At 46.5% G+C, this 12,310-nt stretch overlaps 1 protein-coding gene across 1 annotated transcript in view; it reads right to left on the bottom strand.

The window, feature by feature from the left end:
- The window catches only part of XPO4 (exportin 4), a 1,090,854-nt gene that overhangs the window by 160,960 nt on the left and 917,584 nt on the right, over positions 1-12,310 (bottom strand). The window contains exon 19 of the mRNA XM_069640448.1: positions 10,443-10,561. Within this exon, the coding sequence (XP_069496549.1) occupies positions 10,443-10,561 (119 nt within the window). The remainder of the gene's footprint in view (positions 1-10,442; positions 10,562-12,310) is intronic.

Here is a 12,310-nt window from a genome sequence, read left to right as displayed (position 1 = left end):
TCCAAGCAGATTAACGAGCAATAGAAATGTTTATATCTGAAACTCATTGTAGCAACATTTGCCCAGCAGGAGGTCTGTTTAATAGATACTTGCACAATACACTTTTCCTTCAGAAGATACTTTTTCAGCACGCATCCCGTATGGACTTTTTGTAATGTGAGGGGTCAGAAATACGAGATGGACACATAAGTACAGTTCTCACAAGTCACCATTTTATTAAATGAGAAGGACTGAGATAATCGCCCATCTTTCCCTAGCCTAACAAGGATTTCCTTATGTGACAAACTAAGGCTAAAGGAAAATGACCTAATGTTCAAAAGTATCTGTCCCTCACACGAATACATACAACAAAATAATACCAGAATTATTTGGCTGTTTAAACTTCCCAAAAGAACATATGAATTCAAACACAAAAGTTATTAAAAGGAATCCTTGTGACTAGGGTTGGATTCCCTTCCACTGGATCCATTCGGGATGTTTCAAACCAAAGTTACATTTCAGGAAAGTTCTTTTCACTACCCAAGTTCCACTCCAGGTAGAATGAGAATGCATTACTTACCGTAAAAGCATTTCTGATGGTTGTATCTGCTTAGATTCACATGCTGTGCATAGGTCCGACATCCAGTGGTCACTGCGGAGTATTGCATCTTGTTTTTCGTAGTCGAAAAGGGGACATCGACCAGGCGTGTCTGAAACACTATCCCTATAGTGACGTGCGTTGTACCCACAATCCCTCACGCGTCGAGGTCCCTCTGTTTGTATTTTTTCTGCCCTGAGGGAGCCTTCTAGACGTGAGTGAGTACAGAAAGAGAGAGAGATATATAAAGGAAGTCTATGTTCCTTCCATCCGAGCGGGGAGGAAGGGTGGGCGCATGTGAATCTAAGCAGATACAACCATCAGAAATGCTTTTACGGTAAGTAATGCATTCTCTTCTGATGTTTGTTAATCTGCTTAGAATCACATGCTGTGCATAGACTAGCGAGCAGTACCCGGAGTTGGCGGTGGGTTATGAGAAGGAACAGTAGAGAAAAGGTGTCGTAATACTGCCTGTCCCACCTGGGAGTCAGATCTAGAGTGTGTATCTAGACAGTAGTGTTTTGTAAAGGTGTGCACAGAACTCCAGGTAGCCGCTTTGCAGATGGACTCAAGGGGAACATTTGCAATGAATGCTATGGATGCCCCCGTGCCTCGAGTAGAGTGTGCTCTTGGCTTAAAGGGTAGTTCTCTCTTAGCAAGAGTATAGCAGAGAGTGATGCATTGAACAATCCATCTAGAAATAGTGGATTTTGAAACCGCATCTCCTTCTCTTCCTGCTGCCACCGAGACGAAGAACTGATTAGTCTTCCTCAATGGTCTGGTTCTTTCCATGTAGAACATGACCGCCCTGCGTACATCAAGTGTGTGCAGAGTCCTTTCTCCCAAATTGGAAGGATTTTGAAAGAACGTTGGTAGTTCTATAGACTGGTTTACGTGGAATTTAGAAATAAATTTCGGAGCAAACCTAGGGTGAGTGCGTAGAACCACTTTATCTTTGTGAACTGTAACAAAGGGGTCTAGAATAGAAAGAGCCTGAAGTTCACTTACTCTCCTGATGGAGGTGATAGCTATTAAAAAAGCAGTCTTAAGAGTAAGATGTTTAAGGGATGCTTTGTGCATGGGTTCGAATGGAGAGCCCATGAGTCTGGTAAGTACCACATTAAGGTCCCATCCGGGAGCAGGGTCAGCTATCGGGGGGTGTATTCTTTTTACTCCCTCCATGAATGCCTTTATAACTGGGATCCTCCACCACGACACTTTGAGTTGGGAGGTGGTGTATGCAGAAAGTGCCGCTAGGTGGACTTTAATGGAGTTAAACACTAGGCCTGAATCCAAGAGATGGGTCAGGTATAGTACCACATGTGTGGGAGAGCAGTCAATAGGGTTGATGCTTTTACTCCTGCACCAGATGACAAATCTCTTCCACTTGCTAGAATAGCAGTGGCGAGTGTTCGGTTTTCTGGCTTCCCTGAGGATGTCCATGCATCTTTGCGGGAGTTGTAGATGTCCGAACTCTATGACCTCAGGAGCCAAGCTGCTAAATTCATGTTCTGGGGGCATGGGTGCAGAGTCCTGCCCTTATTCTGAGATAGCATGTTTTACGGGCAGGGGAGTTTTACTGGGGGAGATAGAGACATCTCCATCAAGTGAGCGAACCATGGCTGTCGGGCCCACATTGGGGCCACCAGTATCATGGTCACTTGTTCCTGGTGCATCTTGTGCACCACCTTGTTGAGAAGGGGAGTCGGGGGAAAAGCGTAAACAAATTTCCCTGACCATTGTATCGATAGACCGTTCCCCTTGGATTGGTTCTGGGGGTACCTGGAGGCGTAACTTAGGCATTGAGAGTTCTCCAGGGTTGCGAACAGGTCTATTTCTGGGAATCCCCACTGTGTGAAGACGTCGAAGACGATGTCTTAGTGCAGACGCCATTCGTACTCTTCGGGCAGGGGGAAATCTCTGCTGAGTCTGTCTGCCAGCAGATTGAGTTCCCCGGGTACATGTAGTGATAGTAGGAACATGTCCTGTTTGAGAGCCCACTTCCATATATTCTGGGCCAGTTTGGACAAGCCTGGAGAGTGGGTGCCCCCCTGCTTGTTGATGTAGTACATGGCTGTAGTGCTGTCCGTAAGGACCATTACTGTCTTGCCTTGTAGGTGTTCTTGGAAGGCTTTTAGCGCCTTGAATACCGCTAGTAGCTCCAGTAGATTGATGTGTTTGGATGCTACGCTCGGAGTCCACACTCCGTGAGCAGTCTGATGGGATAGGTGAGCACCCCATCCTGTGAGGGATGCGTCTGTGGTTAGAGTGGCTTCCGCCGCGGGTGTGGCAAAGGGTTTTCCTTTTTCCATGTTCCCCTTTGTCCACCACTGTAGCGAGAGAACCAAGGCCTGCGAGACCACCACTAGATCGTCCCATTGTCCGCTGGCCTGACACCACTGGCTGTTGAGCCACTCTTGCATTGGGCGCATGCGCAGGCGCGCGTGAGGTACCAAATAAATACACGACGCCATCATTCCTAGCAAGCGCATTGCTTTGCGTACCGTCACCTCTCGGCCGGTCACATATTGGGGGATCTGAAACAGCATGTTTTGGACCCTCTCTTTGGAGGGGAAGACGAGGCCGTCCCTTGTTTGAATTAGAGCCCCTAGAAATTGTTTGATTTGACTGGGGTCTAGACTGGACTTCTTTTCGTTGATGGAGAAGCCCAGTTGGAACAAAAGGTCTACCGTCTTTTGGGTATTGGAGAAACATGTTTCGTAGGAGTCCCCTGTTATGAGCCAGTCGTCGAGGTAAGGGTAAACTGGGATGGACAACCTGCGCAGGTGGGCCGCAGCCACTGCCAGTACCTTTGTGAATACCCTTGGTGCTGAAGCTATACCGAAGGGTAGCACCTTGAACTGGTAGTGTTTGCCCTCTATCATGAACCTTAGGTATTTTCTGTGCGCTGGCAACATTGAAATATGAAAGTATGCATCTTTCATGTCCAATGGATCACCTCCTGTAAGGTCACCATACGAAACTTTTGGGGTTTGATAAACTTGTTCGCTGGGCGCAGATCTAATACAGGGCGCATGGTTAGATCCTTTTTGGGTACAAGGAAGTACACTGAATAAATACCTTCCGTTACCTGAGATAGAGGCACGACCTCTATGGCTCCTTTTTCCAGCAGTTGTTGTACTTCTTGAAGAAGGATGGCAAGATGTTCCGGCGTCAACCGCCGTCCCCTCGGGGGTCTGTAGGATGGGGAACTGTTGAATTCGATACAGTATCCGTGGGCTACGGTGGAAAGTACCCAACGGTCTGACGTTATCTCCTCCCATGCAGGAAGAAAGGATGTTATCCGGCCCCCGACCGGTGTTGCATGGGAGGGGACGCGAATCTTCGCGTCACTTGGAGTTGTTGGGGGCTTGGGAGCCTCTGGGGGTGGATCCCCGACCTCTCCCTTTGCCCCGGCGTTGGCCTCTTTGGCTGTACTGCCCACTATTGGCTTGGTAATTGGTGGCAGGGTATTGCTGATGGTGACCTTGTTGTTGTTGCCGTTGGCCACGAAAAAAACGCTTGTTGCCATAGCCGCGTCTGGTAGTGGGCTTAGAGATCTGGTCAAGAGTCTTGATAGTGTCGAACTCTTTTTTGGCCATCTCTAGGGCTTCATCTACCGCTTTTCCGAAGAGGTTGGCGTCCTCGACAGGTTTATTTATTAAAGACGCCTGTGTCTCCGGTTTAAAGCCTGAGTTGCGCAGCCATACATGGCGCTTTAGGAGTATTCCTTGTACCAGGGAACGTCCTGCTGTTTCTGCCGCGTCCAGAGAGTTTTTTTACAATGCTCTGGTTCACTTGTGTTCCTTCGCCAATAGTCGACAGTAGGCGTGTACGTAAAGGCTCCGGTGCGTCCTCTGCGTCTTTGCGCAGTTTGGCCCACTGCGCGTCTGCGTAGCTCGCAAGCAAGGAATTGTTGTTGGCAATTCTTGCTGAGAAGGCAGCCGAGGAAGTAACTCTTTTTGCAAGGGCATATAGCCTCTTGCCCTCCTTGTCAGGGGGTGCCTCACTGGTGGAAAGTGGTACCCCTGCCCTCTTTCTAGTATTAGATACAACTAGGGAGTCCGGTATGGAATGTCCCCTAATGTAGAGCGGGTCTGAGGGTGAAGGAGCGAAAAGTTTCTCAATCCGTGGATTGACCCCTCTGATCAATGCGGGAGTGGACAGCGACGGGGTGATCCTCCTTTTAACTGAGGCGAGGAGTGGAATGGTCTGGCTGACCGGGGGTTTTTCTTTAATGACTCTTTCTACAAAGTCTAATTCTGGAGAGAGTTCTCCCGTGTCCAGTTCGAAATGCGCTGCTGCTCTGCGCAACAGTGCATTGAAAGTAGGCTGATCGTCAATTGGAGACGTGTTCCTAACTGGAGAATTATCCGGAGGAGTTAGATTTAGGGCATCAGTGTCGGAACACACTGATGGTGATTGCCAGGGGTGCGAAGGTCCTTCTCCTGGGCTAATCCCGAAGCCTTCTTCTATAATGTCTGTTCTGTCTTCTAGACATTCCTCCTGGTTCTGTCCTTCATTGTCCATGAAATCATCTTCTTCCTCGAAGTATTGTTCCTCCCCAGTGAGGTCATATACATCTTGGAAGTCTGAGGCTGTGTCCAGCAGGGGATCGACCAGCCTCGGTTTTTTGGCTCTGGGGTCGTCTTGAGGCCCTTCTCTAGTTCTTCTGAGAGTTAGAGGGGCTTGGGTACTCATAAACTTTTCCATCCTCTCCATACAGAGGTGGAGTCTCTCCATAGTTTCATGGGGTACCCCAGAGCGGTCTAGCGGGGGAAAACTCGAGTTGTCTACCTCAAAATGGCTCGACCTCTCCCAAAGCGTCGAGGAAAGTGTCCCGTCGCCCTCCTCAAAACCCTCAGGTGTGTCGGGAGACTCCCTGACTGAAGGGGGTAGTCCCTGCTTTCCTTCGGGTGTTTTCGGCGTATCCTTTGGTCTATGCGTAACGCTCGACGAAATCTTCGGCGTACGCTTTTGGGCGTCGGCTACAACGATCCTGGCTAAGCTATCGGCGACATTCTTGTCGGCGGAAGCTTGAGTTTTCGACGCTATGGGTATCGAGCGCTGTACGGCGGTCTGCGCCTTCTGTTGATGCGCACCGGCCGATGGTTTGGTGGTGGCGCCCTTGTTTGCCGAAAGCCCAGTCGCAGGTCGCGGCTGCGGTTGCGAGAGGGGCTTCGAACCCGAACGGTTCGAGGAGGCCGCCGGTGGAACCTGCATCTCCTTGGGCGCCGAAGCTCTCTTCGACTTAGACGAAGAAGAGCAATGGGTTGTGTGCTTATCTTTATGTGAATCTTTGTGTGCGTCAGTGTCGCCGGGGTGTTCATCCCCATAAGCAGGGCGTGAGCCGAGCCCGTCGGGGCCGGGGACAGACGACGAAGCGCGTAAGCGCTCCTTAGAGGGGGTTTCGACTTCCGTGGCGGAGGTCGTGTCATCGCGTTCCTCGTCACTGTCGGTGGTAGCAGCGGCGGGTGAACCTTCGGCCTTCGACATCGCGTAGGCCGCCCACCTTTTAACCCTACGGTCTTTTAGAGTTTTAGGCTTCAGAAGCCGACAAGCCGCGCACCCTTCCTCTTTGTGATCGAGGGGCAAGCAGCGGTTACACCGTGAGTGCTTGTCCTTCCAAGTGAATTTGCCTTTACAAAGTGGGCAAAACCTAAATGGTGTCCTCTCCATAGCAGAGGCAATAAATCGCGATAAACACCCCCAGGGAAAGGAAGGGGAAAGGGAAAGGCATTCTCAGAAAGACCCAGAGATGTCCCACGACCCCACTCTCCCTACTGTATGTGGCCAGCGAGGCCAGGCCACGTGTTCGGCAGCGCCGAAGATTTCCTCCGCTCGACCCTCCGTCGACGATATTGCTCGGCGGAGAACAGCTACACTGCGTCGAGGGAGTGCTGTATTAATCTTCGTAGAAGAAACGACCAAAGGTCGAGGGTTGCAATGTCTCTCGAGGAGCTCCGCGTGAAGGCGACCAGAAGCTGGGCGGAAAAAAACAATCTGAGGGACCTCGACGCGTGAGGGATTGTGGGTACAACGCACGTCACTATAGGGATAGTGTTTCAGACACGCCTGGTATCCAAAGCGTTTCAATTGGTAAAGTTTACACAACTTTCTACTTGGCAACCTAAAAGTCTTTCTATTCATACATCCATTAAGATGTCAATATAAATCTTCCTTTCTCTGAAGACCAATCACTTTTTATCACATCCTATTCCTCCTTCATAAGCAACACCTTAGTCAGGATGGTTATACAACACTTCATCCAACACAGTAGTGGAACTGCCACTTCTTTTCCACCACAATATTCTACCACATTCACAGTAGTTCAATTTATCTTCTTGCTAGTCCCCTCGATGCCAGGACTAACTACTATTTGCCCCTTTTCTAGTTTACTCGCCAGCCAGGATAAAACTCTTACTACTGCAACTTGTACTCTGTGGTAAGGCCTGTTCAAAACTTTCCACATGCAAATCCTTAAGGAAAAAAGTTCAAACAACAATTGCTTTTCGGTTTAGTCACAACCACAACCTTCTAGCTGTTGGCAAGGTGGTTTACAACTTCCTCCCTCGAGGTATCTTGTTCAGGGATTGTTATATTCAAATTGCCTTGGTGTCACTCTCAACTTTCTTTGGCTTTGGCAATGCAGATTATAATACTCCCTTATTGGATAACCCACTTTAGGAAAGTTGTGTTCACTTTCCATATTATTGCTCCTTTTTGGCTTGGGCAATGCAGATTACAATATTCTCCTATTTGACATCTTTTATTAGGAGAGTTGCACCCAGTTTGCTTAAATTCAAATGATCAGCATTCAAAATTACACATCGGTCTCCTTCAGAGTGCCCCGGGGTCACCTGCATCAGGCCAACTCACTGGTATGCCATGTGACTCGCCGGTTCTGCTTCTTCGTTTGTCAGGACTCCTGTAGCATTTGACAGCTCCCGTCAGCCTTCACCGGCTTGCACTGAGCGCCAATGGAGCCTGCACAGCCCTGCACGCTCACAAGTGAAGAGCCCACACCGGAGCGGATTACGGGATGCAGAGAGTTTCTCTCCCCCTCAGGGTAGATGGCCTCAACACCACTTCCTGCTGAGCGGTCTCTGCAACAGGAATCCCAACCTCCACCACATTCTCTGCACCAAGTCCCTCTGTCAGTACAGCGGCGACCCCCCAACCTCTGCTTCTTCCTGCTGCTCCTCCTTGGTCTGCACATTAAAGGCCTTTAAATGTTTAAAGATCCCGCACAGGTGTGGGTCATTACAACAACTAAACCGCTCATTATAGTTTGATAACTCTGGATCCCTCTTCCACAACTCAGTACTAAGAGAATTATGTCCCAAGTGTCCATAATGTTCTGGCTTGTTTGCATATCATTGAATACACTCAAGTAATTTATAGGATGCATTTTTAAGGGTTGATTTCAAAAAGAGGTCATAGTTCTCTCCTGGTTCTATAATCCAAACACTGTAGCATCATACGCACTAGAAGTAGTATTATTAACTCCCTGACCCTTATATACATCATTTTCATATATACAAAAATTATTATCATAATTGGCATCTTCATTAAATCTGGAAGGGGAAGCCCTATTGTGACAGCATGCCATTAAATATTCAGGCAATAGGGAAACCTCATCCTCAGAAGAGGATAAACACTGCGTCTCCCCTGATAGTCGCCACATTTCCATGACAGCCTGCTCCTCCCATGCGAGCCTCCGCCCTAATACCACCCCAAGAGTTAGGATCAGGTAGCAGCTGCCTTTCCCTGGCCACATGGTAGGAGACTTTAGGCTGGGATTCTGTGATGACTCTGCAGGAGTCATCACAGTAACCTATAGGGGTTTAAACACTTAACACTGAGCATTTAGATCTGAATGTATTGTTCTACTGGTGGCTGCATACAGTAATTCCTTGATTGCTACACCCCTGTGTAGCACTGTGATCTGCAGTAGTGACTGCCACACAACGAGAACTGGCTTTTTACATTTTCATGTGTTTTTTGGCACTTGCACTAACGCTTAATTGACTTATTAATTATGGATTGTTCACTTCATTATTGCATGTATACTTAATGAGTCAAATAATATATTGAACATTTGTTTTGATCTTTAAGAACTGTCTATAACTATGTGTATGTACAAATTTAAACCACTCCAATATGGCATGGCTACATGGTTACAAGTTGAAGTAAGACCTGGATGTCACATGACTAGGTGGAAAAGAGGAAGTGAACAATTTCAAACTTTATTTATTGAAGCAGTTTAAATATCTATTCACCATGGCTGATGCTTTTTTTTTTACAGCTATATTTGATTTGAACCTTTTCTGAAGTTTGAAATAAATTAAGCACTCGTTTTCACTGCAGCAATGTTACCACGGAGTGCCCGGGTCGTTTGTGTGCGTTCAGACCCTTTATTATTTTTACACACTTACATTATTTTTCTTATATTCACTGAAGAAAACGTGAAATTCAGCAGACGTGGGAAGTCATGCTCACTGATTACCAAACAAAGACCTAAAGGTCCCACACACTTTGAGACGTGCCATCCTTACCAAGTACTGTTTGCTGGAGTCCCACTGTCTTCCGCTAGCCAAGATGCGCCTCCATTGGACTACATTTTAAAGAAGCAGACCACCGCTTTTATGTCTTTGAGGACCACCTGCAGCTGTTTAGACACAATTGGACCTCCAACACCTCTGGAAACACATTTGGGCAAAAATTCCAGTCACTTCAAACACCCTGATGACCAACTGCAAGGTGAGCATTTCACTGTCTTTTCTGACAAACAAAAATGCTTTCCCAAGCAATAAGTACCGACATTCTGAGCTCTGAAGTCCAATTTTATCCAGGAAATGTCAGTACCATATCACACTCAGCCAATCCGGCATGTGTCTATCTCGCCTATCCTACTGAAGTGGGCCTTTAGGGCAGTAAAGGGTTCTTTTGTGACGCCCACTGATAAGACAAAGCCCCAGTGACCCCCAACTTTAACCTCAAGGATTATGAGGTAAACGCATCCACATAAAGACTTGGGACGTTTCCTTAACTTTTTACATAAATATTTTTCTACCCGGCACACAATATGAAGTATATAAAATATGCCTTTGGTGTGGACATTTCTTTATCGGAAGCATTAATATGCTATATGTATACTTGGCCACCACAACTTCTCCCCGAAGTGCTTGATCTTGACTACACATCCACTGCTATCAGAAGGGCAGCCTTGGAAACCCTACGGAGCACAAGTCATGCCCTTCTCAGAAGCCCTTATAGATCAGAAGCTTGGTCTCTGGGGAAACTGTTAGTAAACCTAAGAAAAGATAAGCCAAGAGCCTAGTTAAGTTAGGGGATCTGCCCAGGCACAAAAGTGAAGGCATACACAAAGGAATTAAACCCCTGTCCTGAAGCAACAGTGGTCATCTGTGGGCAAACGGGAGAGTAACAGTATTTATCACATTTAATATTATTTTGGGCTATATAGTAATGAAATGTAGCAGAAACTATTCACTGGTTGTAAGTCTCCTTTCCTGAATTAGCCACAAAGAAATGTAATGCTAAAAGATATTCAATTGATAAATTATCTTCATTTAAAATACATTTCCCTTGGTGTAATGAGTTTCAGGATTCAGCCCACCTACAGAATAAATTCAGTGTTCATGTTAACTGATACAGATTGTATTGTCTTGTGAGACTGGGTGTTCACATGGCACAGTTTAGGGTATTTGCACCGTCTCTTGGTGCTCATAGGTCCTGCAAGCAAAAGGTGGGGATATGATGGAGAAATAATTTTATTAACAAACATTCACCAATACAAGATGTCGAAATAGGTAACACTTACATTTAAAGCTATATGTCTTACCTTTAGCAGATCTTGCGACATCAAAGGCAGCACTATGTTTACTCCATACAATACGACATCCGCTGCAGACACAGTCCGGTTTGCAGCTTGCCCTGGTTCATGCCCTCTAAACACTTCATCTACAGGTAGGGCAAACAAAAAACAGAAAATTCAGTGTCTAGAAATACAAAATGGAGAATCCACAATTTTGGTAGATTAATGTTCGATCATACAAATAAAAGCTATTTTAACTCAAACTGCTTTTAATTCACAGATTAGTTATATGATTGATTCATCCCTCAATTGCCCAGGTTCCAAGATCATGAGTTTAGAAACAGGAATCACATCAGGTGGAGTTGCTGATATGCCAAATGTTAAATTAAGCAAATGGTCGGGAGGGTGTAGGTGGTTAGTGAGGGGAGAGGCAGATTTGAAAAAAGAGGTTTTAATGGGTGCCTGTTTGAAGCATAAGTGTCCCATGTGCCGGTATGAATCTGTGTGGCTTGTGGCCTTGACACAGTTTATGTTATTTACAGTGGAGCACCGAAGATTAATTATCTGCCAATACAGAGTTACAAGGGGAACTGCTGAATGTGAAGGCAACTGGAAAATGACATGCAGCAAGCTCTAAAAGGCTTTCCCCGAGGTTAGTTTTGTGGTGATGGTGTTAGCAGGCATTAGGCTGCGCTGTGCAAGGGGGTCCATGCATTTAGTGTAGAGGTGATACAGGTGAGCAGGTTAGATTGGGGTGAGGGTGGCTTGCAGGGAAGAGGGTGGGGCTGCTCTTGGGAAATAATGTTTGGAATTAAGTGAGATGACCGACAAAAATGGTTGCAGACTGCCACCCAGAGAAGACCTTTAATTACTCAAATATTTTACTGTTCCTTGAATTAGCTTGTGGTGGTTTCCTGAACAGCCAGGTTAAGTGGTCCTCCGTCCAAAGTCACCTGGGCATGTTGTTCCATAGATTGGTCGCTATTTGTGCAACTTTCCTGCCATAGTTTCCTACGGCACCCATTCTTTTTGTAATGTTTGTGTACTGTTCTGAGTTTTTGAAGGGAAGTAAAACATTCAGCTTCACATCCCTTGCCTTTTGCGAATTGTCATGGGGAAACTGATCAATCCTTTAGACTATCAGTACTGGGAAACTATGTTTCCCTTTTGAATTCTTGTGCTTTTTAACATTGCACACAGCACCTTACAGTGCAGTGCAATGGAGATAATTTTGTATTACCATAGGTTTTTACACATGGGATTTTTGGTTACTTTTACACATGCATAAAGACAACCTGGTGGTAGCAGTTAGAGTTTTTATCGTTTTTGCATTGTTTTTCGTGTGTACATTCACGTTTACTGCGTTTGGCTACTAAATGTGACTAATGCCCTAAAATAGTAGTGCCACAAGATTTGACTTGTTCTTTGGCCATATTGTAGTTTGGGCTCCCTCCTACCTTTTCAGGTCATGAACGTCCTTTTAAGGTCATGCGCTTACCCAGGAAGGACATGGCTTTCGCGGTCTAGTGTGCCTGCATGTGTGTGGCCCAGGAAGTGGACAGGTTCTGTCTAGTTCCAGTCCACATCGATGGTGCCAGAAAGTCTGGGTGTGGGACAAAAGGCAAACCAGAAGTGTCCCTGATTGGACAACTACTGGCTGTATGAATGTTGCAGATCCTTATCATTGGTCGGTTTGGACTTGCTTACAGAGCAGAGTATGGATAAGAGGATGTTGAGAAGGATTTCTACAATCTGGCTTGGTTGATAGATTATAGAAGGCCACCCTAGTTCTGGAGAATAGCGATACTCTTATCTCTTTCACTCACCTCCCTAACACCCCATATTTCCTTTCCTCCTCCCTACCCCTCTACTCACCTCTTACTCCTGCTCTTCCT

The sequence above is a fragment of the Ambystoma mexicanum genome, chromosome 7q (assembly GCF_040938575.1).
Source record: "Ambystoma mexicanum isolate Mex_15411 chromosome 7q, UKY_AmexF1_1, whole genome shotgun sequence".
Classification (NCBI taxonomy): domain Eukaryota; kingdom Metazoa; phylum Chordata; class Amphibia; order Caudata; family Ambystomatidae; genus Ambystoma; species Ambystoma mexicanum.
The sequence above is the reverse complement of the archived record's forward strand: the minus strand, read 5'-3'. Positions and strand labels throughout refer to the sequence as shown.